The 27,970-nt window shown below is 34.9% G+C and overlaps 1 protein-coding gene across 5 annotated transcripts in view; it reads left to right on the top strand.

Annotated features, from left to right (window-relative positions):
* LOC136810285 (epidermal growth factor receptor kinase substrate 8-like) overlaps positions 1 to 27,970 on the top strand; it is a 46,080-nt gene continuing 18,110 nt past the window's right edge. For all 5 annotated transcript variants that reach the window (XR_010847086.1, XR_010847087.1, XM_067066855.1 and 2 more), the window contains exons 1-12: positions 1 to 175; positions 510 to 556; positions 4,753 to 4,818; positions 14,656 to 14,707; positions 14,988 to 15,031; positions 15,543 to 15,611; positions 16,256 to 16,495; positions 22,068 to 22,112; positions 25,037 to 25,141; positions 25,496 to 25,639; positions 26,245 to 26,368; positions 27,570 to 27,655. Coding sequence is in view for 3 of the 5 variants with exons in the window: in XM_067066855.1 (XP_066922956.1) it covers positions 49 to 175; positions 510 to 556; positions 4,753 to 4,818; positions 14,656 to 14,707; positions 14,988 to 15,031; positions 15,543 to 15,611; positions 16,256 to 16,495; positions 22,068 to 22,112; positions 25,037 to 25,141; positions 25,496 to 25,639; positions 26,245 to 26,368; positions 27,570 to 27,655 (1,149 nt within the window). In the remaining 2 variants the exon portion in view is untranslated. The remainder of the gene's footprint in view (positions 176 to 509; positions 557 to 4,752; positions 4,819 to 14,655; positions 14,708 to 14,987; positions 15,032 to 15,542; positions 15,612 to 16,255; positions 16,496 to 22,067; positions 22,113 to 25,036; positions 25,142 to 25,495; positions 25,640 to 26,244; positions 26,369 to 27,569; positions 27,656 to 27,970) is intronic.

The following is a 27,970-nucleotide window of genomic DNA, read 5'->3' as shown; positions in this document are numbered from 1 at the left end:
AATTAAAGGAAAATATAAATTGAACAGAAAGAGATAATTTTGTTAGAAATGGCACATCAACAAGTTGGTGTCCGATCATCTGGCTCGTTATCGTCGGACGGTCGAAGTAGCCGTACTTCTGGTGCCAGTAGCAATTATTCAGAATCAAACTATATGAACGTGACGACTGATGGTTGTAAGTTTTTAATTTCAATTTCTTCTTCTTTGGGAAAGTTCGGATAGCAGATAATGTGTAAAACTAAAAACTCTGACTTATATTTTTTTGAAAATATTTCATTCTTCGAAAGGGGGGATAGAAAAATCGTAATGCCCGTCTATCAGCGGTTCGGGCGTACAGACTCAATGTCTTGGCTAGTATTCATTCTTGAATCATTTTCCGGAATAAAAGAGTATTATTAAATGATCATACTTACAAGGACCCTTGTATGGATCGAGGAATCGCAAAATGACAAGGGCTCAGATTGGATCTCTATTTTAACTGTTTTCATTTTTTTTCATTTTTTTTACAGTATTCGCAGAGAATTTTCAAGATCACAATATGAACCACATCGTTGAGGTATGTCTTGTTTTTGGCCTCAAATTTTAAACCTGTCTTTTAACCATGACAAACGAAATTTGGGCACTGTCTTTTATGTATTTTTTTTTGCCAAAACCCGCCTTGCAAGCAAAATGAGTCAACCCTGTCAGATATAATTTTTGGGATTCATTTTGATTTTCGACCCTGAAAAAGGGACCATGACCAGCATCTCACCTACGTATCCCGTTTTACCTTAGGGCTAGACTGAAAGTTTAACCTTATAGGTTCTCCTCCTAGTAAAACCTTATTTTGGCCATGGTGGATTTAACAAAAGAATGTACGAAGCTGTAACTATGTCTTAATTATCAGTCTATAGTATTTTGTTTACCACTGCTTTTGAACTTATACTTATCAAGATATGACATATCAGTCAGCAATCCTATTCATTCCACATTTCTTTTTAAATGCTAGCAGAGGAGAACTCTCACTAAACGCTTTTTCTTTAGCATTTCATTAGCGTTTGCAATCAAATTAATGTTTTAAGCAAAGTCTGAAATGCGAAAACTTTTTACAAAGTTTGGTTGAATCAAGGTTATGAGATGCAAGGAGCTTTACTTTCTTAAAGATTGGCCTCGTCGAAAAATAAAAAGAATCATTCTATCCTAGCAGAAAGAGTGTATCATCCAGAATGTAATCCAGCCTTAATAGTTAAATGTTCAACACTCTGTTTCCACTATAAGATATCAAATCAGCTAAGACATATTTCTAACGAAATCCGGAGCTTTTCTTAAGCCGTATAGAGACATTATAAATACCGTATTATAAACGATAATAAGCATACTTAATTATCTTAGCTTTCTTATTACACTACGGGGGAAAAGTATTTTTAAAAGCGTGGTTTCTTTCTATAGACAAATTACTCTGATTACTAAGCTTAAATATTTCTGAGATTACATCGAATCATGATGATTTCAATTTGAATTCGAAGTAGACAGCCGAGGAAAAAAGTTTCGTTTTTGCTGAATTTCTTTTTGATTATTTTGATATAATCTTGTTAAAAACTAGAGACAGATATTTGCACTGAACAGTTTTCTTTATATTTTGGAAATGAAGCGCTACTATCCCACCGAAATTACAATTTATTTAAGCAAGGTAAGAACATGGGAAGTAGAGCAGTTTAAAAAAAATAGTATATATTATTATATCCATGATAGGAATTATGATATTTTTTGTTCCATATTTGACAAGTTAGATTTATGAAGATATTTATGAGCTAGAAAACATATAAGAAAAAGAGATTTGAACCGGACACCCTGGTTAGTGACTCCACTGGCCATACTTTTGGCCATCCCAAAATTTGTTCATCTGGGATTAAATAAAATAGTCCAACCTTCCTTCTTTTGAAGGCGTGTTATGTTTATCTTTTTCTAAATAAAAACTAAATAAAATTTAAGGAAAATATGATTAGTCATTTAACAACTTGACCGTTGGAAATAAAAATAATTGCTTGTTTGAGATTTGCTCTACGAGCATGTTCAAACGTTACGGTTTCCCAATGCTCCGGATTGGTGTTCGTTACGTAAGTTGATGCTCATATCGGTTTCGGAACTTTTTGTGTATTAATACGGAACACGCTACGGTTCTCTTACGCTCCGAAGTGAAATGAAGCCCTACTTTTGGTTAGATTTAATTTTTACGTCACTTCTGACCAATAAAATGGCTTCATTTCGTTTCGGAGCGAAACGGAACCGTTACGTGCGAACATGGTCTTAATACGAGACACGAAAAGAGTGGATCGAAACCGTTTCGATCGGTTTTACTACTTTAAAGGAAGAAATTTTGGCGGGAATTTAATTTGGCGGATGGCCAAAAAAGTTTTTTAGAGGGAATTTAATTTGGCAGATGGACGAAAAAACTAAATTTCGCGGGAATTTAATTTGGTGTTAGCTGAAAAGTTTATCTTTAAAATGGCGTAAAAACAGCAAAAAAAAAAATGTAAAACCACCTTAAACGAGATCATATTTTCAAAAAGTTTAATTTGGCGGGAATTTAATTTTGCGGATTCTGGCCAAATCCGCCAAATCCGCCAAATTTTCTTTCTGTCAAAATTTCTTCCTTTAAGGTAGTTCTTCTTTTTGGTCGTTTTATTATACGCGATGTTTTAGCCTTATAGGCGAACCGTTTAATAAATCAAGAAATTGCTTGGTAGAAAGATACTGGCTGTTTCGGAACCGTTTCGTTTCTGAGAAATGTAGAACCGTAGCGTCTGAACACGATCTGAGTCAAAGGATAGCCTGAGTCTTTTATTTACGTGGCAACTTTTCACTCATAAAGTTTTCAGCCAGTATAGTAAGCAATGTAAGGATTACAAAATTAACCAAAATTATCAATATATTTTAACGGAGGTCGCAAAAATATTATTCATCCACTAATAAAAAACATAACCGGCGAGGAAGTTCGTATATTTAGATGAATTCAAGATTCTTATTCAGTTATGAAAATCTAAGCCCAGGAAGGGTAGCTTTGAACGGCTTCTTTGATCCAACCAGGTAGCCAGGAAATGTATTCGAATTTATTGAAAAGGAAGAAAGAGTTTTCCAAAAAAGTTCAATACCACATAATTCAAGAGTCCTGTAGATATGTTGAACGGTGAAAGAAATGCGGGTTATTATTATTTGATTTTTCATGTCCTGTAAATAAATATAGAATGTTAAGGCCGGTCTCCACTTGCGCGCGCTGCGATCGCACCTTTTGGCTTCAGTCCTTTTTGCTTGGAAAAAAGATTACGTCATAAAAATGTAGCGCGCGAGAAAAAAAAGTTGCACACATTTCAACTTTTTTCAACTGTTACGTCAGATCGCGCCAATGAAATTGCTTCATTTTTCTTTTGACCAATAGCGTGGAAGCTTTACTCGAGAAAGTGCGATCGTAGCGCGCGCAAGTGGAGACCGGCCTTTAATGAGGTCATACCATACCCTTTCTATTTAATGGGAAAAATGGTCCTTGACGATAGAAAAGGCTGACTGGCGTCTTAGAATATCTTCACACATTCTTTTAATAATCATATCATAGGAGTGTTTTGCCATAAGTATAGAGAGATGGGTAGATTTTTGACTTTGCCTTTTTCACTCCAGTTTTCCGTTTGTCAATATAATTTTCGTCATTTGTCACTCGCTACCCCCTGAGTTTTTAATATCTATTTTCTTTTCAAACAATTTTCCAAAAAAGATTCAGTGGGTTCTCTATAATGTTTTTTCTTATCCAAGCCCTTCCTTTTAGTTAATTATTTATAATCCAAATTATTTGCGTGACAATAATTCTTCTAAAGATTTTTAACTTTCTTTTATTGGCATATTTTTCAATTAATTTTGAATTTATCAATATCCTAATCATTCGATTCTTTGCTTATCAAGAGCTTAGATGCATCTTGCGATCAGTGAAAATTTCCTGGCTAGATTTGATTGGTGAATTATACAAGAAAAAGACTTCATTATGAAAGTCAAGAAGTTGACGCGTTCGCTCAGTATCACTAACGCGTTCGCTCATGCACGCATAGCTTTGAAGTCAGTCAAAGAGACTACGGTAGATACTTTTTGTTTAACCAGACCACCGTTATGGATAAAATTTATACTATAATCAATAGCTTATCAATAACACAATTCCTTTTGATCGCTTGATTACCTCTTGGTGAATACTGGTTGATAATTGAACATTAATCGAAGCTGCTCGATTGTAAATCGGCATTCGATATTAATCGATATTAACACTATTTTGGATGTTGATCATTTATCGGGTGTGATATCATCTATCAATTTATAATCGTTTAGCTATCGATTTATTAATGTTTATCGATTGTAGTCGATTTAATCGCTTTTGTCGATGAAAATCTGATGAAAAGGTCGAAAGCCTTTTCAGTGGTAGATACCTTTATATCTAGTCGATTTAGGTTTTGAATATTTCCCCATCGGAGCGACTCGTTGAAATGATTTTCTTAGAAATTTCTCACAGTTAATATTATTAGCAAAGATATCGAGTAAACTTGAGTATAAAGCAATTGTGATCTTCGACAGATGATTGATTCAGGTTTGAAAATAAGTAAACTTGGATATTTTTCAACCAAAAGAAGCACTCAGAATCATTTTCCCTTTGAAAATACGCAAACTAGTATATTTTATGTATTTGTAGTAATTTATCTAATACTTTTTACGGATACTGTCGTTTGTTTCTTCTTGTAGAGTACAGATGATATTGATGTTGGCAAACAATCAAAACAACAATTCTCAAGTCTTCTCTATGCAGGGGTAAGTGTGTGTATTTAACATCGATTTTTTTGCTTGAATTTTTCCTGCACTTGCTTGTGTAAGTGTGTTTAAAAATCAAAATTTGGCTGAAAGCTTCCTTCTCTTTTTCACATTTAGGTTCATTATCATTAACTTTTTTATAAAGCTCTAGAATAAGTTATCTACCATATTTGATGCTGGTCATTTAATCCAGACTTTTGATATTAAAGCTTGTCTTCAGAGTAAAACAATGGGTTTTGTTATCATTGGAAAGCTATTTTCATACTCTTTCTCTCAAGGCTTTCGGTTTATTCGCTGTGTCAGCAGCTATGGCCAATAGTCAATATTCACCATTGAGTTTAAAGCCCAAAGGGCTAGAGAGGAATCTTCAACCTTTCTCAAGCAAGAAAAAGTGAAGCCTAGGTAAAGATTTACACCGCTTTTAGAGGAACAAGTTAAATCTAGTGCTGTCTTTCTTTTTAATGCGGTATATCTTCCGTCTGTCTGCCTGGTTATGGATTTCACTTTCCATTTGGCGTTTTTCTGAAAAAGTTATGCGTTTTAGATTGGGAATAGGTAGCTTTATTTCTCATCTAAAGATTTATTTTCTAGCCCCTTCGGGACTTTAGACTCAATGATTTGAATTAATATATGCGTCTTTCGGAGTTAAAAGGATAAAACTTCTCTTTGTAAGAGGTCAACCTCGCTGGAATTTTCTATAGTGTAGGCTACTAGGTCAGAACACAAGTTTTCTACTAGTCTTCATCAAAACAGAGAAATACTTTGTATAGATCCTCTTCAATTGGCATTGATATGTGAAAATAATTTGTCTTGTTTTCTGTCAAATACCATTATCGTTAAGGTTTTTCGTGCAAAAGATTGTGTTAGGGTGCTAAATCAAAATCTAAAGAGACTTCCTAAAATCCAAATACTTATCATTGTTTATTTATTTTGCTCTACCGCCGAACTCAGAAACTTAGCAGCTAGACTGTTTTTTTTTGCATGTTTTGGTCACTAGCCCCATGTTAGACTATGCTATAGTCTAAGACGAGTTTTAATCTAAGAGTAACAAACGTGAAGACAGGATTTTTACAGACTCTATCCGCCGCGCAACATATTACGTTTTATAATATACAAACTATGTTATATCATAACAATATATTATACGGACGATAGCATCGTCTAGCCCCATGCGTGCCTTGTTTTATCAATAGTTATACTTTCAACATTCGACATTTCACTAATAAAGATTTGGCTTCCGCAAGGCCAGTATCCTGGATAGCGCCTTTTATCTACCAGTCTTCTGGTATTGGAAATGATAACGATTATTCTACTATTCGAGATGGCCGCTGATTTCGAAATTTGGCATTTTGAAAATTACTGGTTCCTGGTATCCAGTTATATTTTTACCGGTAAAGACGGTAATTCTCGGTCTTTATTGGTGCCGGTACTCCGGTATTCCGGTATCTTTCACGCTCAAAAACCCTCAATAGCGAGTTTATGTATTTTTGCTTTTGAGGACGGTAAAGTGACTGAAGTGATTTGGAAAAACCCGCACTTCTGACCCGCAAAATCGAGGACGGTAAAAGTGCTGATTTACCGTCGTCCTCAGTTGGTCATGATCTAATCAAATTAGACCCTTACCGTCTCCGTCGCTGAAAAAACACACATACATAAACTCAGTGATATAGCAAAGCTGACTGTAATTCATAATATGCACCATTGCAATGTCTTTCACGGACCCAACAGCTGATTGGTTGAAAGTGACGTATTGACTGATTTTACGTCACTTGCAATCAATCAGCTATCGGGTCCGTGATGGAATGTTAGAAGACATTGTAATGGTGCATACATTGAGTTTCAAGCCCGAAGGGCTAGAGGCGAAACTTTAACCCTTCTCAAGCAAGAGAAATTGCAGCCACTTATTTCCCATCCAAAACGCGCATAGAACGTGCCGTAATCATGACGACGGATTGAGTATAGCGGTTCTTTTGTTTTGGAGGACTACATTTTTTTAAATCTAGCGATAGATTATTGTTTCAATCCGGCATCTGTGTAAAAACTACGCGTGGGCGTTCTGGATGGGAAATAAGTGGTTTCATCTCGCATCCAGGAGTCTCGCCTCCAGCCCTTCGGACTTGAAACTCAATGGGTGCATACCATGAATAAGCGAGGTAAGCTAAGTATGCAAGCTGCAAAAAGTGAACTTTTTATTTGTTTAAAGCTGAACATGCATTGGAGTTTTGAAGCGTTATCTAGAAAATAATACATTCCTCAGATTCACCTTGATAAAAACACTCATTAGTACCTGAGGAGGAGTGCTCAATCTCCCTTTTACGGAAGCAGATAGAGTGAACATAACTGCTCCATCTTAGATGATATATGCGTACAAAACTTTTAATTTTAGACGTTTTTCTTTCTTTTAAGATAACGGTGAATAGTAAAACCACTCGTTAATTTGAAATTTGATTGCTTGCCCCTCTAAAATTTATGTTTTCTATGAGAATATCTATAATTTTCTTATTTACCCAGGTAGTTTTTTCATCTCAAACCTTTCAACGTTGTTTTTTAGTGTGAGTGTTGAAAAAACAGAATCCAGAAAATGTACACGAGTTCGGGGGGGGGGGGGGTTCACCGAGATCGTAAATATCCCCTAATTATGCTAGATTCGCGGTAGTTTAGATTTACATTTCCCTTCTAAACTTTATACTATTGTTAGTAATATGAAGTATATATATATAGTAACAAATATACATAAGCTTGGTATGAAATATTTATCTGGCATTGCGTTGAGTAGCTAGAGGTAAGTTTTGGGCGTATTTTCATTTATCGATTTATTGGTGGAATAACCCGCCAGAAACTAACTGCTGAGGAGAATTTTGACCGGAATTGTTGCATGTTACACTTCTTGAAACAGTGCCTAAAAAGGGGCTGAAAATTTAAGATTTTGAGTGAAAAAAAATCCAAAAAAGAGTAAAACGAAAGGTTTTACTTTCAAGTTGTGCGCTGATTTTTTTTCGGGCTTTCTTTATATGAACAATTTTATAAGAAAACGAGGCTGAAAATTGGCCAAAGCCTTAGGTTGGCTGGCATCCACGAACGGATTCGTGCTCCTTATACTACCTGGGGTTTTGTAGACGTCTGCGATTCAGACTACCAAAACCTAAGAACAAATTGAGAACAATCTTAAACCTCAGATTTCAGATTCTTACTCAGAAAGTACTGATTTTAACAAATTTAAACCCATTTTAAGTTTTTAAGTGAAGAAACTGAGCGTATTAAGAAATCATAAGAACTTTTAAGCTTGAAAATTTCAAAGATTAAGAACAGGCCAGCCCGAGCCGAAATTCTACAGGTTCTCTATAAAAAATATCGTGTATTCTTTTCTAATGTTATGCGGTGCATGAAATTACAGATTTTCTTCCTGTTTGTCTTTTATTTGTGTTATCTTTAGTAAACAACGACACAGTTTGTTTGTTTGTCAGATTACTTGCATCATCCCAATGTGCCTGTCTGTTCTTGGTATAAACAAGAGTCATATTGTCAATCGCAATCATCTTTTTATGGATCTACAGCAGATTTTTTACTTTTAAGTTTTGTTGTTCAGCTATTTATGGGAGAAGATTGCAGTGAGTATGTATTTATGACTTTACAACTCCTTTGCCCATTTATTTTTATCAGAATCGCTGAAACATAGCAAAAAGTTTTTATTTACTTGGAAAACAAGGAAATTTGCCTTCTTCTTTTTGAAATATAAATTTGATGGCTTTTCTATTGGAATTCAAAGTTTCCCAACAACTCAATAGGAAAGAAATGATGTTTGTTTTTTAATTTCTTTATATTTAACTGCATGGCTTGGTGTTTGGGTCAAATTCCTCTGATAACGGGCTTTTCCCACAGTTAACCATTAAGATCACATTTCATTTCATTATGAACCTAACAAGTTTCTTTCAATGACTTTTCTTTAAGCGCTTTCTAGATAATGTCTTTTATGCCAAGGCTTCGTTAGTTCAATGCTTTTGCAACCTTTCTCTTCCGTTCTAGTATTTTCATCATTAGTACGGAAACTAGGCCTAGCGCTTCTCTATGGTATTGAATTTTCTGTAGATATTACTTTGTACACAGTACAGAAATTGTAATTGATGTCTGGTTTACCTCGGTTGCCCCTGCGTGGTGTTAAAGAGAATGATCAAGGGTAAGTTGAGCAATCCAGGAAAGATAGTGCTGCCCTCCCCTACCTCCGGGTAGTAATAATAATAACGAATGTTTTAAGTGGCTGGCTCCGAAAGATTCTAGAGCTTTTAGACAGCTCAAAAATTGTTTCCACGAAGGGCCACTACGAACAGAACAAGAACAGTAACAAAAAGGAACAGGAAAATTGGATTTTAAATAATTGGAGAATTAGGTGAAGAAATGTTTTCTTGCTCTACTCTTGAAAAACACAATCGATTCAGCATCACGGCATTCCCTGGGTAGGTTATTCCAGATATGAATTGTAGAGCTTGCGAAGGTTTTTGCTTCAAATCTGTTTCTGTTTTGCCGTACTGCTAAATTATTCTGAGCAGCTAATCTAGTGTAGTGGTCGTGAATGTTTCTAGCGAGATTTACACGCTCACAAATATATTCGGGAGCAAGATTGTTAATAGCTTTAAAAAGTCATCATGCAGAAGAATAGTCACAAAGCTGACGAAAATCTTTATTCATTGTGTGGACTTGATTTATCTGCCGAGAAAGAGAATCAAACTTTCGTAATACTGCAGCAGACACCTTGCTCCATGAATTAAGGCAGTAGTTGAGATGCGGATGGCGAAATACAAGAGCGTTTATTAGTAGATTTTTAGTACTGTCATCAACCAGATGTGATATTCTTCTAACCTTGTTTAGACTAAGATAAACTTTGCTACGAACATTGCTAGCTTGTTTTTCCCAGGACATATTCTCATCGAATATGACACCAAGGTACTTCACGTCACTTTTACATTCAATTTCAGCGTCTTGAAAAACAACTGGTGGAAGAGTCTTGCATTCGTTAACCTTTTTGTTTCTTCCGAAAAAGATTACTTCAGTTTTATCAGTATTGACTGAAAGCTTGTTGTTATAAAACCAGGCACTGAGATCCTGAAGCTGTTGTTCCAGTCCTGTTTTTAAAGAAATAGGGCTACGAGCACTTTGAACAATGATTGTGTCATCAGCATATAAGTGGCAAAACGTTTTGGGTTGGTCAATACAGTCAAAGATATCGTTGATGTATAAAAGGAAGAGTAAGGGCCCCAGGACAGAACCCTGTGGTACCCCATAAGCTTCTTCATTTGCCATTGAGGATTGAGTTCCATCTATTACAGAGCATTGTTTTCTGTTAGTCAAATATGACTGGAACCAATCGAAAGGTGTATCTCTGATACCATAACAGAATACCTTTTTCAAGAGAATTTGGTGGTCGACAGTATCGAATGCCTTTTTAAGGTCGACAAGAACAGCCCCTACATACTTTCCATTTGCTAACTCATCAAGAATGAAATCGGAAACGCAGATAACTGCAGTGTCCGTTGAGTGTCCGTATCGAAATCCTGATTGTGATGGATTCAGGATCTTATTGTTGTCAAGGAAAGTCGAAACTTGTTCATGAACTACTTTCTCAAAAACCTTCATTGTGATTGGGAGGATGGAGATTGGTCTGTAGTTATTGACACTGTCCACTTCACCTTTTTTGAACACAGGGGTTACCCTTTTTTGTTTCCAAGTTTCTGGGACAGCCCCTGTTCTAAGAGACAGATTGAAGATGTGAGAAAGGTAGAACGAGAGGATAGGAGAACCAAGCTTCAGTGATTTGACACAAATACCATCTAGTCCTGTAGATTTATCATTATCTAGCTCCTTAATCAATTTTTGTACAGTCGCCAGAGAGACATTACTGAAGATGAAGGAGTTAGGGCAGACAGACGGACAGATGTGATCAGTACGAGAGAAGTTAAATGCAGCTGCTAACTTTGAGCCAACTGAGACAAAGAAGGAATTGAATTTTTCAGCAATTTCTTTACTGTCAGAAAATTCGACCCCTTTATCATCTGTGATGAATTGGAGTAGAGAGTAGCCTCATGGTCGCCTCCGGTCGCAGACTTAATTACTTACAGACAAAGTTTAGATTGAAAACTCAAAGACCCTTTTTAACAAAAAACAGGCATTTTACTTATGTAGGTATCAATTTTCCTTAGTAACCTGTATCCAAGTCATTCTGGGTGTTTCATTGAAAAATAAACAGTGTTCTTAAAATTGTTTATTATTCCTTTCCTTCGTTTAAAACTTTCCATCCAACTTTTTTGACAGTTTGAAGTTATTGCTTTGACTTGAGTGGACTATATTTTCTTTTAAGAACATTACCTTATTACGTTATTTTTTATGACATGAGGCTAAAGGTATGAAAAATCCCGGCTTTTTGTAAGGTGCTCGTTATTGGCCCGGTAGCCGGTATCCCCCTTTTTGCCGGAAAAGAACCGGCTGGAAAATCATACTTGGTGAAAGAATGCCTTTTTCACTGGCAAGAAACGTACTGAGATTTTCTACTAGAATAGCCGTTCTCGACTGCATAATGACAAAATACAGTACTGCCCGTGGTTGTCAATGTTCTTATAGCTAACACAATGTAACTAAAGAAACTTTTGTTTCTTTTTCTTTGTATAAAACTTGTGGTCTTGTTGACCCTTATGCTATGTCACCATGATAGTATTTTCAAGTAGTATGCATTTCATTTCAGTGTTTTGGTCTTTACGTTTGTATGCCTTGTATGTGTTTGATTAGAGATGTTGGTATATTGAAGTAATAAAATAGGGTTATTTTTATTCGGTTAGTGAAAACATTACCTTAATTCCTTTATAAAGTAATCAACGCGCGACAATTTATTAACTCCGAAGGAAAGGCAAAGTTATGCTTGGCAGGCCCGGCGGAAGCGGGGAGACTTCAGCATCCCCACTTTTAAGCAAATTAATTTTGTTTCTCAAATTCCTAGCAATTTTATTTCATTTTGAGCCTTCAGTCTCCCTACTTTTACGGTTGCTCCGCCGAGCCTGATTGAATGATAAGGTCGAGTTTTTTTTATCTTCTGTAAGTCTCTCTAAAGGTTTCTTTGGTGAAAGTCCGGTTAAGATATATCCGACGTTCTCCAAACCTTCCCGTGTCAACATTCATATTCTTGACAAGTGCTCTATGCAGTAGAGTCTCTTTATCTCGCATGTCTACAACTCGAATGTCTCCTTAACTCGAACAATTTGTCTTGTCCCTTCAGTTACCAATGCCTTATGAGTTCGAGTTATGGAGACCCCAATGTATCACTGTCATTTTACGGAAATTCATTAAAGTTCTTTGCTTAATTGTTTTAAATTTTTGATAGGAACCGACCTTGACCGGTAATACTTATTTTTGATACTGCCCAGATGTTAAATTTCTTTACTCACGATAAAGTGTGGTGGTTTTTTGCAAATCCAGTTCAATGTCTAATCGTTCTACCAAATAGAGGAGGATTTTGATATAAATCAGTATTACCAGCGGCGATGTAAATATATTTTCAAATTCAGTTTAAGTTTTTAAAGCTTTTAAACCTCTTAAAGATCTTGCATAATTTGGTATCAAGAAGTCTATCAGTTTGTCTGACCTCGTTCGAAAAATCATAAATTTTTGATAGAAGTATTTTCAATCCAACATGTATGCGAGATATTTATACACACGTGCTTTTTTTTATTTTTGCTGACTACTACGAAAAAAGTGCATTTGGAAAAAGTATATGTGGATAGGTTAACGGACTTGAGGAATAAAAGATGGCCAGGGTTAGTATAATTTCATTTGAAAGTGATATGTGATTGAGTGGTCATTATCTGAAGGGACGAGAAAACTTGATCGAGTTAAAGAGACTTTCGAGTTATAGAGGTTCGAGTTATGAAGACTCAACTGTACTGTGGTTTTTGAAAAGTTTTCATCCAATGGAAAAGAAGCTGGTACGGGAAATATTTTATAAAACATGCAAAATTTTTGAAGCCTTCGGATGTTCTTAACTTTTCGAGTTTCAAGCCTAAAAATGTCCTTAACATGTTCTTATTTTCCCCATTTTTTATGTATTTTTGTCAATTTTCCTAAGAAATTGGCTGTTTTCGAGTCTGCGAAGCCTTAAAATTTTCTTAACTTTTTGGCCATCAAAGCTTTATGTTCTTATATGGCTTGTTCTCATGAAAAAACTTGTATCAGTTCGAATAGTTCAACTTGTTGAACCTTTGTAGTCGGTTCCTAAGTCAAAATTTTGCTACGATTGGCCAATCCAGAGGTCAATTCTTTGGATAGCTCAAATAAAAACAATAGTAAAGAATCGAAGATATGTTTTTTGTTTATATGAGGCTCAGCTTCTTATTTTTAGATCGAGGTGATTGAGGTATCTTAGGCATTTTTAGTACTTTGGCGCCTCATGCCTCAAACTTTTACTTTTAACACCTTTAGGAACATTTTAACTCCTGAAGATCAAAAGAATATTGACGTTGTTATAAAAAAATGTATAAATGTTGCAAAGATGTTATAATACGCATACCATTTTTAAACATAGTTATTTTTATTAATTTGATTTCTCTCCTTAAAAAGGAAATAGACTTTAATCTGTAAAATAGTAAATGCACTTTGAAGGCTTTTTGATACGTTTGAGAGAAAATATATAGAGAGAGAGCTATGCAAAAGATATTTTGTGTCAGTAAGATTAAAATAGCGCATGAGTGTCCTGTTTGTCGAAGAGAATGTAACTTTTTTGTTATAAGAATATTTTACTCTCTCTTGCCAAACTAGCTTCCTTTGTTTTTTGGATTCTGAGTATCCCGCAGGTTATCCTATCAGACTTGAAGCATTACTAACATTGTATTAATCAAAGCCATATCAAAAGTTTGTTTTGGGTTTTTATATATTACACCAGCTTTTTCAAAAGCATTGTCATATTCTTGCAGTACTGTATGTGACAAAGACATTCTTATCAATTTGCCTCTAGAATTTTTAGACTTGTATTTATCTCTTAGCCGAAACCCACAAGCCTTTTTTTCTCTTTGCAAAAAAATCTGGAAGTATTTGACAAATGAAGTATTTTGCACAAGATTGTATTTTTATATCAGAAAACTAGGTTCTTGTTGAATTCTTGGTCTTGGAATTTCCTTATTCGTCCTTTAAAAATGCTTTGGTTCCAAGATGTAAGTTACATGCACTATTTTACCACGTGTTAAAGCTTTTAATTTTGCACTACTTGCCAGACTTATGTCAACATCTGTCGGCATATACCGATAACGGTTTTCAGAGCGATTTTAACTTCATTTCACGAATAATATCTGAAATATCAGCCAATTCGATTCGAAGGATTGTAGAATAGTGATTATTCAGTGTCAAAATGTTTTTGCTACTAATTTTTGCATTTCAAATATTTCATTAAAAAATCTTGGAAAAGAGGTAAATTTCAGGGAAGGCAATCGAAAATGCTCTTGTCGACAAATGCCGACATCGGCACGGAAAGGGTTTAGAAGCTAGAATACACGATATGGATTGGGACCGAGTTTACCGGGGTTAAGTTTTGTCTAATGAATGACGTGTTTTCTTGGACACTTTCACAGCGGATACAATATAGACATTTGAAGTCATTCAACCTCTAATAAATTTGAACCCAACCTTCTTGTGAATTGAAGGTTTACGGGTAATTTTAATAATTATTATATAATTGTGTGCTCTTGATATTTTGTTCAGATTGATTTTGCGGTCCATTAGCTGTTCTGTGTTTCTACGATTGAGAAGTTAGAAGTCCTAAAAAGTGTAAAAATTATGGGGTTTTTATTACTGTCTCTCTTTTTCTAGAATACACAATCACTACCACCTGGTATTCAGCCTGGATCAATTGCTAAATTTAGTAAGTAATATACATACTCCTCCAGTCTAGTAGGCTGCCTCACTCTCAGAGGCTTTTTTTTAGAAAAAAACACAATTTTGTCTCGCCTTACAGATCTCTTTTAACGTTAACGAAGCTTAATAATGCTCATTCGATTTTCCAATCTTAGATTGTCTTGGCGTTTCCCATAGAAGGCATTAGTTTACATTTTCTGGATTGGGAATAAGATAAGGAGCATAATAAAATAAAATGAAGATTCAAATGATCATTCGCAATCGTCCCTTTTTTTGTTCGTTTTCAGATATGTTGAATCAATCAACAAGCTCTGAAAGCTTCATTGTTGAGGTAAGTGTAACACAATAATAGGGGTGTTATATGATAATACCATAGTTGTTATGGGATAATATTATTCTGTGTAAACTATGATAAATGTGCTTCAGTTTTCCTTACCATACCGTACTTTTGTTAAATTTAGTCTAAAGTGGAAAGTTTGTTTACAGTTGAAAAGTTGAACACTGAATAATCCAATGATTGGCCACTAAATTATAGAATAATGAAAACTATAGACTATATAAATTGAATCCCCATGATATAACGATACTCTTATATCCATAAGCGGTTGCTTGAACTCGACTTCTTCCGGGCTTTAATCGTTTTTTTGTCAAAATTCACCAAAATTTAGCAAAATAAAAGAATTTTGGCTCAATGTCAGTTTTCTGTGTCAGACCTAAAACTTTACTTTGATTACTGCAGCTGACTTTTCTTTAACTTACGGGATTGATTGTGACATTTTCTGAAAGATGCCATGGAATCTAAGTTTTATTTCTGCAATTCTCTATTATTCCCCTCTTTACAGCATTTAGCCTCCTTTCCACAAGATGGAGAACAAGATATAACACCGGCTTATGCTCTCGTCAAACTGAAGGTAAGTTCTTATGCTGTCTGATGTCGTGATACCTATAAAGGTTTTTCATGTCTTATACTAGTTATGTAACTACCGTCACTATTGAAGCAAACGATCGATTTACGGAAGGGATCGCCTCTTCATATGCGAATGTCTGCTTCCATAATGGTGGAAATTACGTAACTTAACAAGCATGAAAAATCTCTATCCCCAGAACAAAAATACCATCATAAACTAGATTTTCCATAACATGATTAAATGCACGAGAGCAGAAGTTTTTTTTATAACAGTTTGTTAGCTGAAGGGACCCGAAAACTTGTTCAGGTTAAGGAGACATCTGAGTTTCGAGCAGCAAAGAAGGAGGACTTTTGAACCGACAACAAAAATTAATGATAAGACATCTTTAGTCAAAAGTAAAGTTCGACTCAATTTTTACGACTTAGAAATTAAAATTGTCGTCAAAAAAGATGGTGTGAAAAAGTTACAGGCGGAATGGTGTTGGAAAAAAGTGGTGTCCAGTCTGGTACATGATAAGTTGACGTAACGTTCTTAAATAGAAATCACCAAGGTTGGTTCGAATCTCAAACACTTAAAGGCCGAGGGAGAAGCACGGTTAAAGACTCTCAACCTTCAATGATATATCATCTCGTTCTTTTATATCATAGGAAATCAGTTCACACGGAGGTTTATGGGCACAAAAGATGAGCATGAATATTTCCAGTGAATCTCTCTCCATGGCCAATGCTGAAAGTCAAGAACTGATCGAAGAATACCCGATTCAACAGATAAGTCTTTGTGTGACTGTTGATAACGATGACGTCTTAGAGAATCTACTTATTTTCACTACAAAATTGTCTCAAGATAAAGTGGGAGCTATTCATCTCTTCCAATGCAAAGCAGGCGAGGTATGTGCTTTCTTATTCAATGAAATTTCCTATATTTTTCTTAGTTTACCAATATTACCTTATCAACCCTTTTAACTTTGGCTGGTATTGCCGTTACATTTTTGCCAAGGAATTATGGGCCAGGTTTATATAAGCCTGATCTTTTAATAACCGTAAAACAAAGGTAGATGATTCGTTTACGGTACAAAAGATTGTTGGTTCAACCCCTAATTGAGTCATACCAAAGACTCGGAATCGAAATTTAATTCATGACCGAATTTAACTTTTTGACTTTTTAAAATACGGTTATTCCCAACTGAAAAGCTTAAAGATTGGCTCTTTGCATATCGCACTCTTTTTTATAAGAACAGGTAATTTTCAGAGACTTGACTGTTCTTATTATTTTTTTAGCATTTTTAACCTGTTCCTACATAGCTACATAATTGACCTTTAATTTACTTACAAATGCAGCCATTTCAGGATCAGCCTCGTTTTTGAATGTTTTTGAATTTTTGTATGTTTTTTTGGCATATTTGAGCCTCATTGTACTTTTTAAAATTGTTCTTATAAATCAGAGTGCGATTTTAGGAAGCTAAAATTTTTTAAAGATTACAGATATGGGTTTACATTATGATGTAAGGTTCTTAATATAAATCCATCATGCCATAACATAATACCTTCATAAAATATAGCTTGTAATACTTGTAATCCAAGAGCTTCAAAAAATCAACAAAAACCGTTACTCATTGGCCAAAGCACCTCATTTCCCTTTTACAAAATAAAACTACTATTTTCGTGAGAAAATCTTTCAACTGAGACTCCTCTCTCTACTTTGTTACTCTCATTTGCAGAGCTTAAGACAAGCAGAATTCTTGTTTTTGTTTGCAAATTTGGTTGTATTTCTAGGTGGCTTTTTGTCCTTGTGTACACGCCGAACTGTTAACTTCCAATTGCTACTCTATAGGATTTGTGTGTTCTTCAAAGTCACTGCCGTAGAAGTTGAGATACAGTATAAGTTTTTCAAAGACCATAGATTTATAAAGCCCGAAAGGCTAGATGTCATGCCTTGGTTGTTGCCTGTGATGGCTTAAAGCACGACATCTAGCCCTTCGGGCTTTATAAATCTGTGACAAAGACAACATCAATGGAAAAGAGTTCTTGTATTCCTAAGTCAATTGAATGTTTACAAAAAAAGTTTTTCTTGAAGGGAAATTTGCACACAGTTTGTGCATTTTCACCCTGTAAATTCAATAGAAAATGTATGTAACAAACGTACGAATCGTACGAAATCTTCAAATATTTTTACTGGTTTCCCGGATGGTACCTTCCGGGTATGGTAGCTAGCTTTGTAATTCAGAAATTACAAAGTTCGAGTTCTTTGATAATGAGCTAGACAAGAGATTTTGTAATTTCACAAACATACTTCAACAATTAGTCAAATATTTCCTTACACGTTTGGCAGGAAAGAATTTGCGGTTGACGAGCTCGTTATGTTTTAATTGTATGGTGATTTTCTGGTAACATTAGTATAGTGTCTTTGTCATACTAACAACACTGTTTGTTTCATTCTAAGATGATATTGTTTATGTTTTGATGGCTCGTTTCTGATTTGTTTTGAATATAGTAAATGCAGTATACGTCCGTTATACCACCTTTTTTATTAGTTCTTCTTAGTTTTCGGTAAGCCTGGATGTGCTTATTTTGTGGACAACTTTGAGACTAGATTGTTCTAATTGGCGTTTATGGAACTCTCTTGGAGCCGAGGGAATCTCGCTTGTTTGTGAAGGGTGTTCATTAGAATGAAGGATGTTCATTAGAATGAGGGGCGATATGGTCTACAGTGAATCCGAAAAAAAGACAGAATTTATAGAAGTAAGAAAAATCCTCAAAATATTCATAGTTTTTATGACATAATTTCTCAATTTCTTTTTTAAAGAGAGTTAACCGGGTTTGATTGTTTATTTAGTGAACAAAGCTCTGCTTTTTGCCAGATACATTGTATTGTCTGTATTATGGGTATTTATGAAAGTAGTGTTGTGTCAAAAATCTACACTATCTGTTATTGTCATTAGTGAATTTTTCCAGACGAAATTTTTCTCAGTGAGCAATTTCAATCCTACATTGGATTCTCTGAACACTGGATTGAGAGATGTTTATACTTCTATATCTAGACTGGCTTTTCTTTCCCAATATTCTTCATTTGTTCGTGCACGAATTCGATATATTAGCACAAAAGTGTTTCATTGTTTTTGGCTGTTCTTTTTCTCTGATGTGTGAATTTTATCGACTTCAAGTGAAAAAAAATATTAAGTTTCTCTGATATTATTTTTTCACTAGTTCTAAAACATCTCAAAATATATTTTGCACAAGTTTTTTGTGTGTAAGAATTTCTCAAGATATTTTATTTTATAATTGGTTTTAAATTATTAATGGGATTTCGAAATTAGCTATCATCAACAAATAGGTTTTCGTTTAGACAAAAGTTAAAATTTCAAACTAAAATAGCCTACGTTATTAAATGAATAGAGGCAGCAATTCTTTAAAATTTAGAAATTCTTCACACATTTAGACTAAAAATCAAATTCATTTCGTTATTCAACTACATACTTATATTACAGTCAATACTATATACATCAAGTATAGATCAAATTATTTCACTTGAAATGTTTAGAAGTTTAGATAAGACCTTTTTATACCCATTTTGGTCATTACATGGACGAACTATGAATGTTGATTTTTTTACGATTACTCAAGTAAGATTGGACGACTTATACATCTATCAACCTTAACGCATTAGGAGACTGGGTATTAGTTTACCAAGAAAGATTGATCTTTTTTATAAGAAAGGTGTTTTTCATTTCATCATGGATATTCTTATTTTTTGGGAAAACGAAAGAGAAAGGAAACGCCAGTACAACCAGAAAGTGATGAACATTGAAATAATTGAACATGTTACTTTCACCCACTTACACGCTTTTTATAAGAATGGTGTTTTTCATTTCCTCACGGATATTCTTTTTTTGGGGGGGAAATCAGCCTAAAATATTCTTACGGTATTCTTAGGTTAAGATCGAAATTTAACCTAGATTTAACATGTAATACCCACCTGGAGAATATTGAGCGTTGGGGTATTATTGGCACTTTACATGTGAAAACGCTTTAAAAATGGCATTTTTAGTTTCAGTTGTTTAATTCCATGATGGTGATATTCTTACCATGTTCTTAATTTTTTGGCTATTTCATCATGGACATTCTTATAAAGTGTATTATTATATAAAAAAGCGTGTATCTGTCGTTACCATGAGTTTCTGATGGACAAAGATTTTGATGCCATTCTTTTCTGGTTTGTCCCAGTTTCCTCAAGCTTTTAGGGTAGATAGGTGTTTAATCGATGAGTTTTTTTAAAAGAAGACTTATTCCGAAAAATATCCTCCCAAAAATGTTACCACCCAAAAAGAAGCCACCACGTTCATTCAAAGTCCATCAATTTTCTGAAGAACATATAGAGCGTTCTGCAAAGTTGCGTTCACTTTCGTTTTCTGGTAGTAATGGTGTAGTTGATTTTTATGGCGATGGTGAAAGGTCTTCAATCGATTATGTTGATAAGGTGAGTTTAGGTACCGTGAGTATCACAGCTCGAACTAATTATCCATTCATATTTTCTCTTTGAAAACTTGGCCTCTGACACTCAGGGTAGAGTTTAGGAGGGTTGCGAATCGAATTATACATAAGTACAGTGGAATCTCGCCAATTCGAACTTCTATAATTCGAATTAACTCTCCGTTTTTGATGGGAATAAAAACCCACCTAAAACACCTTCTATTATTCGACTTATTAGACTTCTCGATTGAGTTCGGATTAGCGAGGTTTAACTGTATTCAAGTCTGGTTAAGTGAGTCTGTATTTACAATATTAACGATTGAATATCTCTCTGGTCTAGAAGAAGAGTTGTTTTCAATTTCAAGGTTGATATTTATTTTGCCCATCGTTTTTGATCACATGATCATAATCTGCGTCAAATAGTGGTCAATGAAATCGGGGAACAGGACAATGTGACGTCACCCAGCTAAACAAATTTCCCACCATTAAAGATAACGTGACCAAAATAAATTGAAATTCAACCATTTTGCTTACGTTTCCAGACCTGGTAGATATTCAATTGACATTCTTTTTACAAGGCTAGAACCCCTCCTTTTGGTTTAATATAGCGTTAACGATTAGCGATATTTTTTTGAATTTACGAATTTTGATACACCTTGTTTTCCTAGAACATATTCACAGTGAGAAATTTGAAAACAATAGAAAAACTGAACATTAACGTTGTTACGTTTTTAAAGTGTAACTTGAATCTTCGTGCAAATCTCCATATAGTATAAAGTATCAAAAAATTGTTTTCAAACAAAACCTTCAGATACCTTCAGACGGAGTCACGAGAGCACTTACACTCTACTACTTCAACTTCCAAAATATAATCTGAGAAGCTTTAAGTTGTGCTTTGAAACTCAAATCCTCATTGAGTTTTGCTTTTTTGTTGCTAGGATACGGTGATGCAGGTTAATGCCTGTAATGATTACTAAGTTATACACAAAGTCGCAGTCAACTAACTCTTATTTAGAAGAGTACCTGCATTTTATTTTCACGTCTCTCCATGGTGGAACGTCGTTTTATCAACAGACTAGTTCATCGAATAACTATCGGCGGTTTCCGTCTTTGGATCGAGCAACGTCTTTCAAAAATCGCCCGTCCAAATGTTTTTGTTTTTTTAGTTTATAATTTTTCTCCAAATAAACGTCGACTTCGTCATGCAAGCATTTGCTAACTTATGCCGATATATTCTTTTATGTATATTATGATTCTGCAATGCCCGACACAATTTTGTCTCTAGCCTTATCACAGGAGCTATATATGATTTAGCATTACGTAGATCGTAACCTAGTAGACGCCCATACGTTTATACGAAGCAAAGACCTTTTTAGTCACACTATACGGAAGAATTGCTCTTTCCCGAAAATACAGTTGAAGCTCTCTAATTAAATTTCAAGAGGAATGGGATTTTTATCGAGTAAGCGAGTGTATTGAATGATAAAGCGTCGTTTTTGACGATAACTTTCAATATTATCGAATAATAGTAGAATATCGAATTAGAGAGAGTCAGCTGTAGTCCCGTAAAAAAAAGGCAGAACGAAAGCTTTCCTGTTGATCTAATTTAATGTGAACTACTTTTGTTTTGATGTATACGTTTTGTTTATAAGAACATCCTAAATTTTTTGAAGCCTTCGTATGTTCTTAACCTTTTGAGTTTTAAGCCTAAATATGTGTATAAAATCTTAATTCCACCATTTTGTGAGTTTTTTGTGCATCGATTATGTGTTCTAAAATCCATAAAGCCTTTAATAAAATGTTCTTACCTTGTTCATAATATTCTGGTCTTATGTTCTTATATAGTTTGTTCTTATGGTAAAACGTGTACAATAAATTTACCATCCGGTCGTTGACATGATTGAACTTGATTTGAATGGGTTTTGGTATCAAATTTCACTACTGTTAAACCTTCTCCTCTAAACTAAATGTTTTCTCTGTTCCAATTATATAGGCTGGTGTGATCAAAGAAGTTGTAAACAAGCAACGAGAACGAAAGGTTTGTTGAATATCATCGGCTCGGTTGCTCTTATTTTTTGACACTTTGAGCCTCAAATTGTTCTTATCCTGTTCTTGTTTATAGGGTGAAATTGAAGTATTCTAGGGCTTATACCCAATTTTTACTAATTTAACCCCTAAATTGCTTGAAATCGAGTAAATCCAGACTCAGCATTGTTCTTGAATTGTTCTAATTTTTTTTTTTGCGCTTTTGAGCCTCATTGTTCTTATAAAATTGTTCTTCTAAAAGAAAAAGAGTGTAAAGCTGAAGTTTATAAGGGAATCTCCTATAAAGGATATGAGACCCCATATTTCCTAGGCTTCTGGCTTCCTTTAACGGATACGTGTTTCTTATACAGTGTGTCCCAAAAAAGTGGACAAGTTTTTATATAAAGTAAAATCCTAAATTTATATTATCTAAACTGGGGTTAGAATGATTGAAATATGATTATAATTCTCCGTTCAATCAATAGATATCCAATTCCCAAGATGATTTTACTTTATATAAAAATTTATCCGCTTTTTTTGAGACACGCTGTAGAGATTTCCTTGCAGATTTCGTAGAGGTCTGCGATTCAGACTACATTATTTCCTACATAAGTTATGCGACCAGCGTAGTTACAAAAATACTAGAAGCACTTAGATTCAAAGTCATTTTGTAAAAGGCGTTATTATACATTCAATACTGAATTTCTAAAACTCTCTTTTAAAACTAAAAACCCTGGATATGCTCAATCCCCGAGCTACTGTCACTTGCGAAGGCTTTCAAGAATAAATTCATAATAATAAAGGAAGGAGACGTTTAATAAAGAACCAGCAAAGGTGCCGTAATATCCTCTACTTTCTATTCTCCTTTCTCCTCTGATGTGGTTAAAATTTATGCATCCTGTTTTCCAGGTACACTTAGACTATCCATGCAAAAAATTGTCATAATTATTCACAAAAATTTAAGCTATTAAGCATATGAACATGGAATTCTCTCCTTGAGTGCATGCTGGGATCTATTTTCGAATCCCTATAATAACTTTGATTACGAACCGAACAGGAACGTAATAGCCATAATAAAAGATATATAAAACTAAGTATCATTTTTCATAATATAAATTGCTAATCTGTGAAGTATTTATTTCCTTTTAAAAACTTTTTTCATGTTGTTATCGAAGCGCTTATGTAGGATTTTGGAATTGAATTTCATTGAATGTTAACTTTGACGTCCGATACCAATTTTTGGTAAATCCTTTCATTTCCTGGCTTTCTTCTTGTGGATATGCTTATTTTAACAAAGTCAAAGAGTTATTATTATTATTATACAGTATACAAGTTCACAGGCCCGAGGTAGGCCTCTACGAACCGGTTTGATTACAATTCTAATTTGTTAAATATCTAAGTTTGTGTCTTTTCCACGCTTCATTAAGGTTTTGTTTAAACAAGTGAATGGAGGTCGACTCGACGACAAATCGTGGCAATGCATTCCATGTAGGGATTGTTCTATAGTAGAATGACTTTGTTTGCGCTCCTCGAAGACCATCAGCAGCAAAGTTTGGAACGAATTCGTGATCGTGAAATCTGGCTGGACGAGTTCTTTTAACTAGCTTGTCCCGAGTTGTTTTTGGATCATAAAAATGGATATGCTTATACATTTGGACCATATCGCAGAAAAGTCTTCTAAACTCAAGAGATGGAAGCTTGAGTCTTTGTAAACGCTCCTCATAGTGGAGATTACGATACTGCGGAATCAGTCTTGTTGCCCGTCTTTGGACCCCTTCAATCAGATTAACGCTGCGGCGTAATTTCGGCTGCCATACTGATTGTGCATATTCTAGATGCGGTCTGACAAAGGTCGTATACAATGTGCAAAATGCCGAAGGACTCAGGTCACTGAAGCTTCTTTGGATGACTCCTAAGATAGAATTCGCTTTATTGACTTGTCTAGAGATATGTTCCTCAAAAGATAATTCAGAGTCAATCAAGATGCCTAGGTCTTTTTCTTCAAAAACATGTTCAAGTTCGTTACCTCCAAGTTGGTATCTGTGTGCATGCTTAATATTAGCAAATTTACCTATAGTCAAGACATGGCATTTGTCAGGATGAAACTTTAGTAACCAATCTCGGGACCACTTTTCCAATTCACAGATATCTTTTTGAACAATTAGAGAGTCTCTAATAGAATTGATTATTTTCACTATCTTCGTTATGATCTGACGGGAGCTTTTTATACCCAGGTTTTATCTTTCGGATATGCTTATTAACACTACCAAGGAGTTAAGATCTGACGGGTTAAGTAAGGGTTCGTTAAATACCAGCTCGCTTCACTTAGGATAAAAAATCGTGCGGTGGGCTGATATTTGTCTGTAAACAAACTTGATATCGGCAGAGATTTCAAATTTCATTACTGTACTACACTACCGTTTATATGAGATGAAACCCAGTACAGAACAGGCTAGTATGGAGTCGTTTATAGACCGTGTAATACAGTAATATGGTCGCTGAATGATATTACGACAATTGTTACGGGATAATATCAGTTTGTCTAAACTACAATTTGTCTCTCCATTATTATAATCCGTGTCATACAGTAATATGGTGGCTGAATGATTTTCATGGTGATTGTTACGGGATAATGTCAATTTGTATAAACGAAATTTTGTTATTTTTTGCCTTTTGCTAAATTAGTCTGACATGTTAGAGTTGCATAGACAAGAGGGACACAAAATTTGTGTAGGAGAGTAGATTAGTAGCACTATCATTATCCATTCATAATATAAAAACATGATTACTGTGTTATAAAAATATGCTCTTCACCACAATTTTGCGCCACTCTTGTCTACGCAACTGTTAGACTAAGAATATGCTAATTTGGACGATGTACGGGCAGCAATTTGATATCTTAGCCAATCAGAAACCCTCCCTCTTTTTATTTTGCAGGCATTACAACAGCAACAAGTGAACAGTACAAATTATATGAACGGTTCGTCTTCTCCTTCACCACCAACTATCACCGAAACTAACGGAATGGCGGAAACTAGAACTGTAAGAATCATCTCTTATTATTTGACTGTATCTGTCTTCCCATAACAACGCAAGCCGAGAGTCTAATTTAAAGAGTGAGTTGTGACCACAATATCTTTGACCATTTTTTCTAAGAAAAAGGGTGTTTTTGAGTCAAAAAAGTCTTAAAATGTTCTTAACAATTCGGCCAGCGAAGCATTATGTTCTCATATAGTTCGTTCTTATAAAAAAGTAGTAGAAGTTCAGATATGTGAGATTCAAATGTTTTAACTAACTTGAGTTAACTAGTCCACCATGCCGTTTTCATTTTCGTTGACAAACAAATTAAATTGCATGTATAGTCAATTACCATTGAGATTAACACCTTTTCTATAGGAATGGAACCTACACCAACGGCATGCGGTCGCGCGGGCCGTCGAAGCGTTCCAATCACCACAAGAGGAGAAGCCACCCACGCAACACAATATGACAGTCAATGGTACAAACCCTATGCAGGATGCGAAGATCGCTCGCGATGTGGTAAGCTATTGTACTCTTTCATTTTTTATTATTCTTTAGATCTACCAGAATTACTGACTTGGTTATGTCAACATAATATAACAATAGGTAGACACTGTCCTGAAATGAAACGGGAACACTTATGTACTAGACTATATCCCTATTCTTTGTCTTTCTCTCTGCTTTCGGCAGTTTCAGTCCAGTGGCCCTCCTCATTTGAACTGTCCATCTTATACTCATAGGGAGTCTTTCTGCGTTAAATTCCCCTTTAAGTTTTGAAAGATGCGTTATTCATTGGTCGCCTGTCTAGAGTAAAGTATCTTTAATTTTAGAGAAAAATCAATATTTCAGCTTTTTTACAAGATTTACGAACATAAATTTTATAGGGAAAAAGCCATAAATACTTTCCTAAAAGAACTAAAAAAACTGTAAGACTCGTTACAATTGTTACAATTGGCTGGCCTATTGAAAATATCTGATCAATCATGAGTGAAACCTTATTGCAACGATTCTCTAGTTTTGGCTAGGTCTTCAAAACCTTTAAAGAATTTGTGTTTGTTGACAGAATCGGCTTTTATATATTACCCTAGAAACATTCCAGCAAATATAGAACCTTTATTTTTAAGGAAATTTTGAACAAATGTATTGAAGAGATAGAGAATTTTGTGGTGATGTTGAAACGAATCAATGAAGCACGAAAACAATTACAATTGAAGAAAAGCAGAGGAAGCAAAAAGAAAAAGATCGAAAGTAAGATTCCTTTTTTGACTAAAGACTGCGTCAAATTGTGAGAAGAGATTTGTTATTCTATTCTATCTTTTATCTGGTTTAATCAGCAATCAATTGGAACATTGTTAACAGCTATTTTTAAGTTATTTCGATCTAAAAATTTCAATAGAATTTCAGTTTTGAAAGCAAGGGATGAGCTGGAGTCTTTATAAGATACTTCACTAATTGGTCATTTGAAGTGATAGAGATTACGCGTTCTTTAGAAATCTTGACGACCGACAAAATCACATAAGAGCTTGTAAAAACTCCAGCTTGTCCCGAAAGCAATGATATTTAAAGCGCGGAATATGGTACGGTCACGCTTTTTGAAACTAGGGTGATAGAAAGTCACTACCTTAAAGGGACATTACAGTAGTAAAATGTAAACATTGCGCGAACCACGTGTCATTAAAGAGAACAATTAAAATCACGTGTCCAAAACAAACTTGTAAAACAATTGAACAATCAAAATTAGCCATATTTGGTTTGATTTTTTATTTTGACATGTGACATTTGTTTTGATTTTGTATCCGCTGCATACAGTTTGTTTACAAATTCGGCAAGTACTGTTATGTCCCTTCAATACAATAATGACCGGTTAGGGTTGGTGAGGGTTGTACTGAAAAATATCGCCTGAGGTCAAGTGACGACCTTCAATTGCATTGCGCAAAAAGCCATGTAGCCCGCTTCGAAAAAGTAACCGGTTAACAATAATACAATAATGACCGGTTAGTGAGGGCTGTACTGAGAAATATTGCCCGACGTCAAGTAACGACCGAGCTTGCGAGGTTGTTGCGTTGACTGAGGGCAATATTTTCAGTACAGCCCTCACTAACCGGTCATTATTGTATTTGTTAACCGTTTCCTTCAACTTTGATTGATTTTTAGCGCTTTATACAGGAAAAATAGGGAAAAAAAGCAGAAAAAACAAGCGAAAAGAGATAAAAAATTGCTATAATTTCTGACGTCAGAAATAAAAAATGAGAGAAATGATGTCAACGCATTGTTCATTTTCCTTTGAAAAAGTGACGTCACAATGAATTTTCCTAACGACGGGCAACTCTGGACAATGTAGGCCCGTCGTCATGCGAAAAGAACCAATTGCATTGCGCAAAAAGCCATGTAGCCCACTTCGAAAAAGTAACCGGTTAACAATAAATAATAATGGACTTTAATTTTTCAGACATATTGATTTTGCAATCACAACCGCCCCCTGATCACCGTATCTTCGATATTTATCAGAAATTCAAACATTCTTTGAACCTTTTGGTAAGTTCGATATACTCCTGGTCAATTTTTTTCTAAATTCTAAACATGCTAGAATCTAGTATTCGCTGGAGTTAATTTTAATTAGCTAATTAATTATAGGCTGGCCTATCAAAAATAAAACGAAGCTCTTGAGTAACTACAGTTGATGCTCTCTAATTCGACGTTCTACTATTCGATAATGTTTAATGTTCCATTATTCGATAATATAGAGGGTCACAGTCAACAAGAAACTGTCCTAACCGACGCTGTACTATTCGATACGCTCCCTTATTCGATGAATATAAAATCTCCCTTGAAAATTGAATTAGAGAGCGT

Source organism: Clytia hemisphaerica, unplaced genomic scaffold, assembly GCF_902728285.1.
Source record: "Clytia hemisphaerica strain Z4C2 unplaced genomic scaffold, Clytia hemisphaerica genome assembly, whole genome shotgun sequence".
Taxonomy (NCBI): domain Eukaryota; kingdom Metazoa; phylum Cnidaria; class Hydrozoa; order Leptothecata; family Clytiidae; genus Clytia; species Clytia hemisphaerica.
Note: the sequence above shows the minus strand (reverse complement) of the source record. Positions and strands in the feature narration are given on the sequence as shown.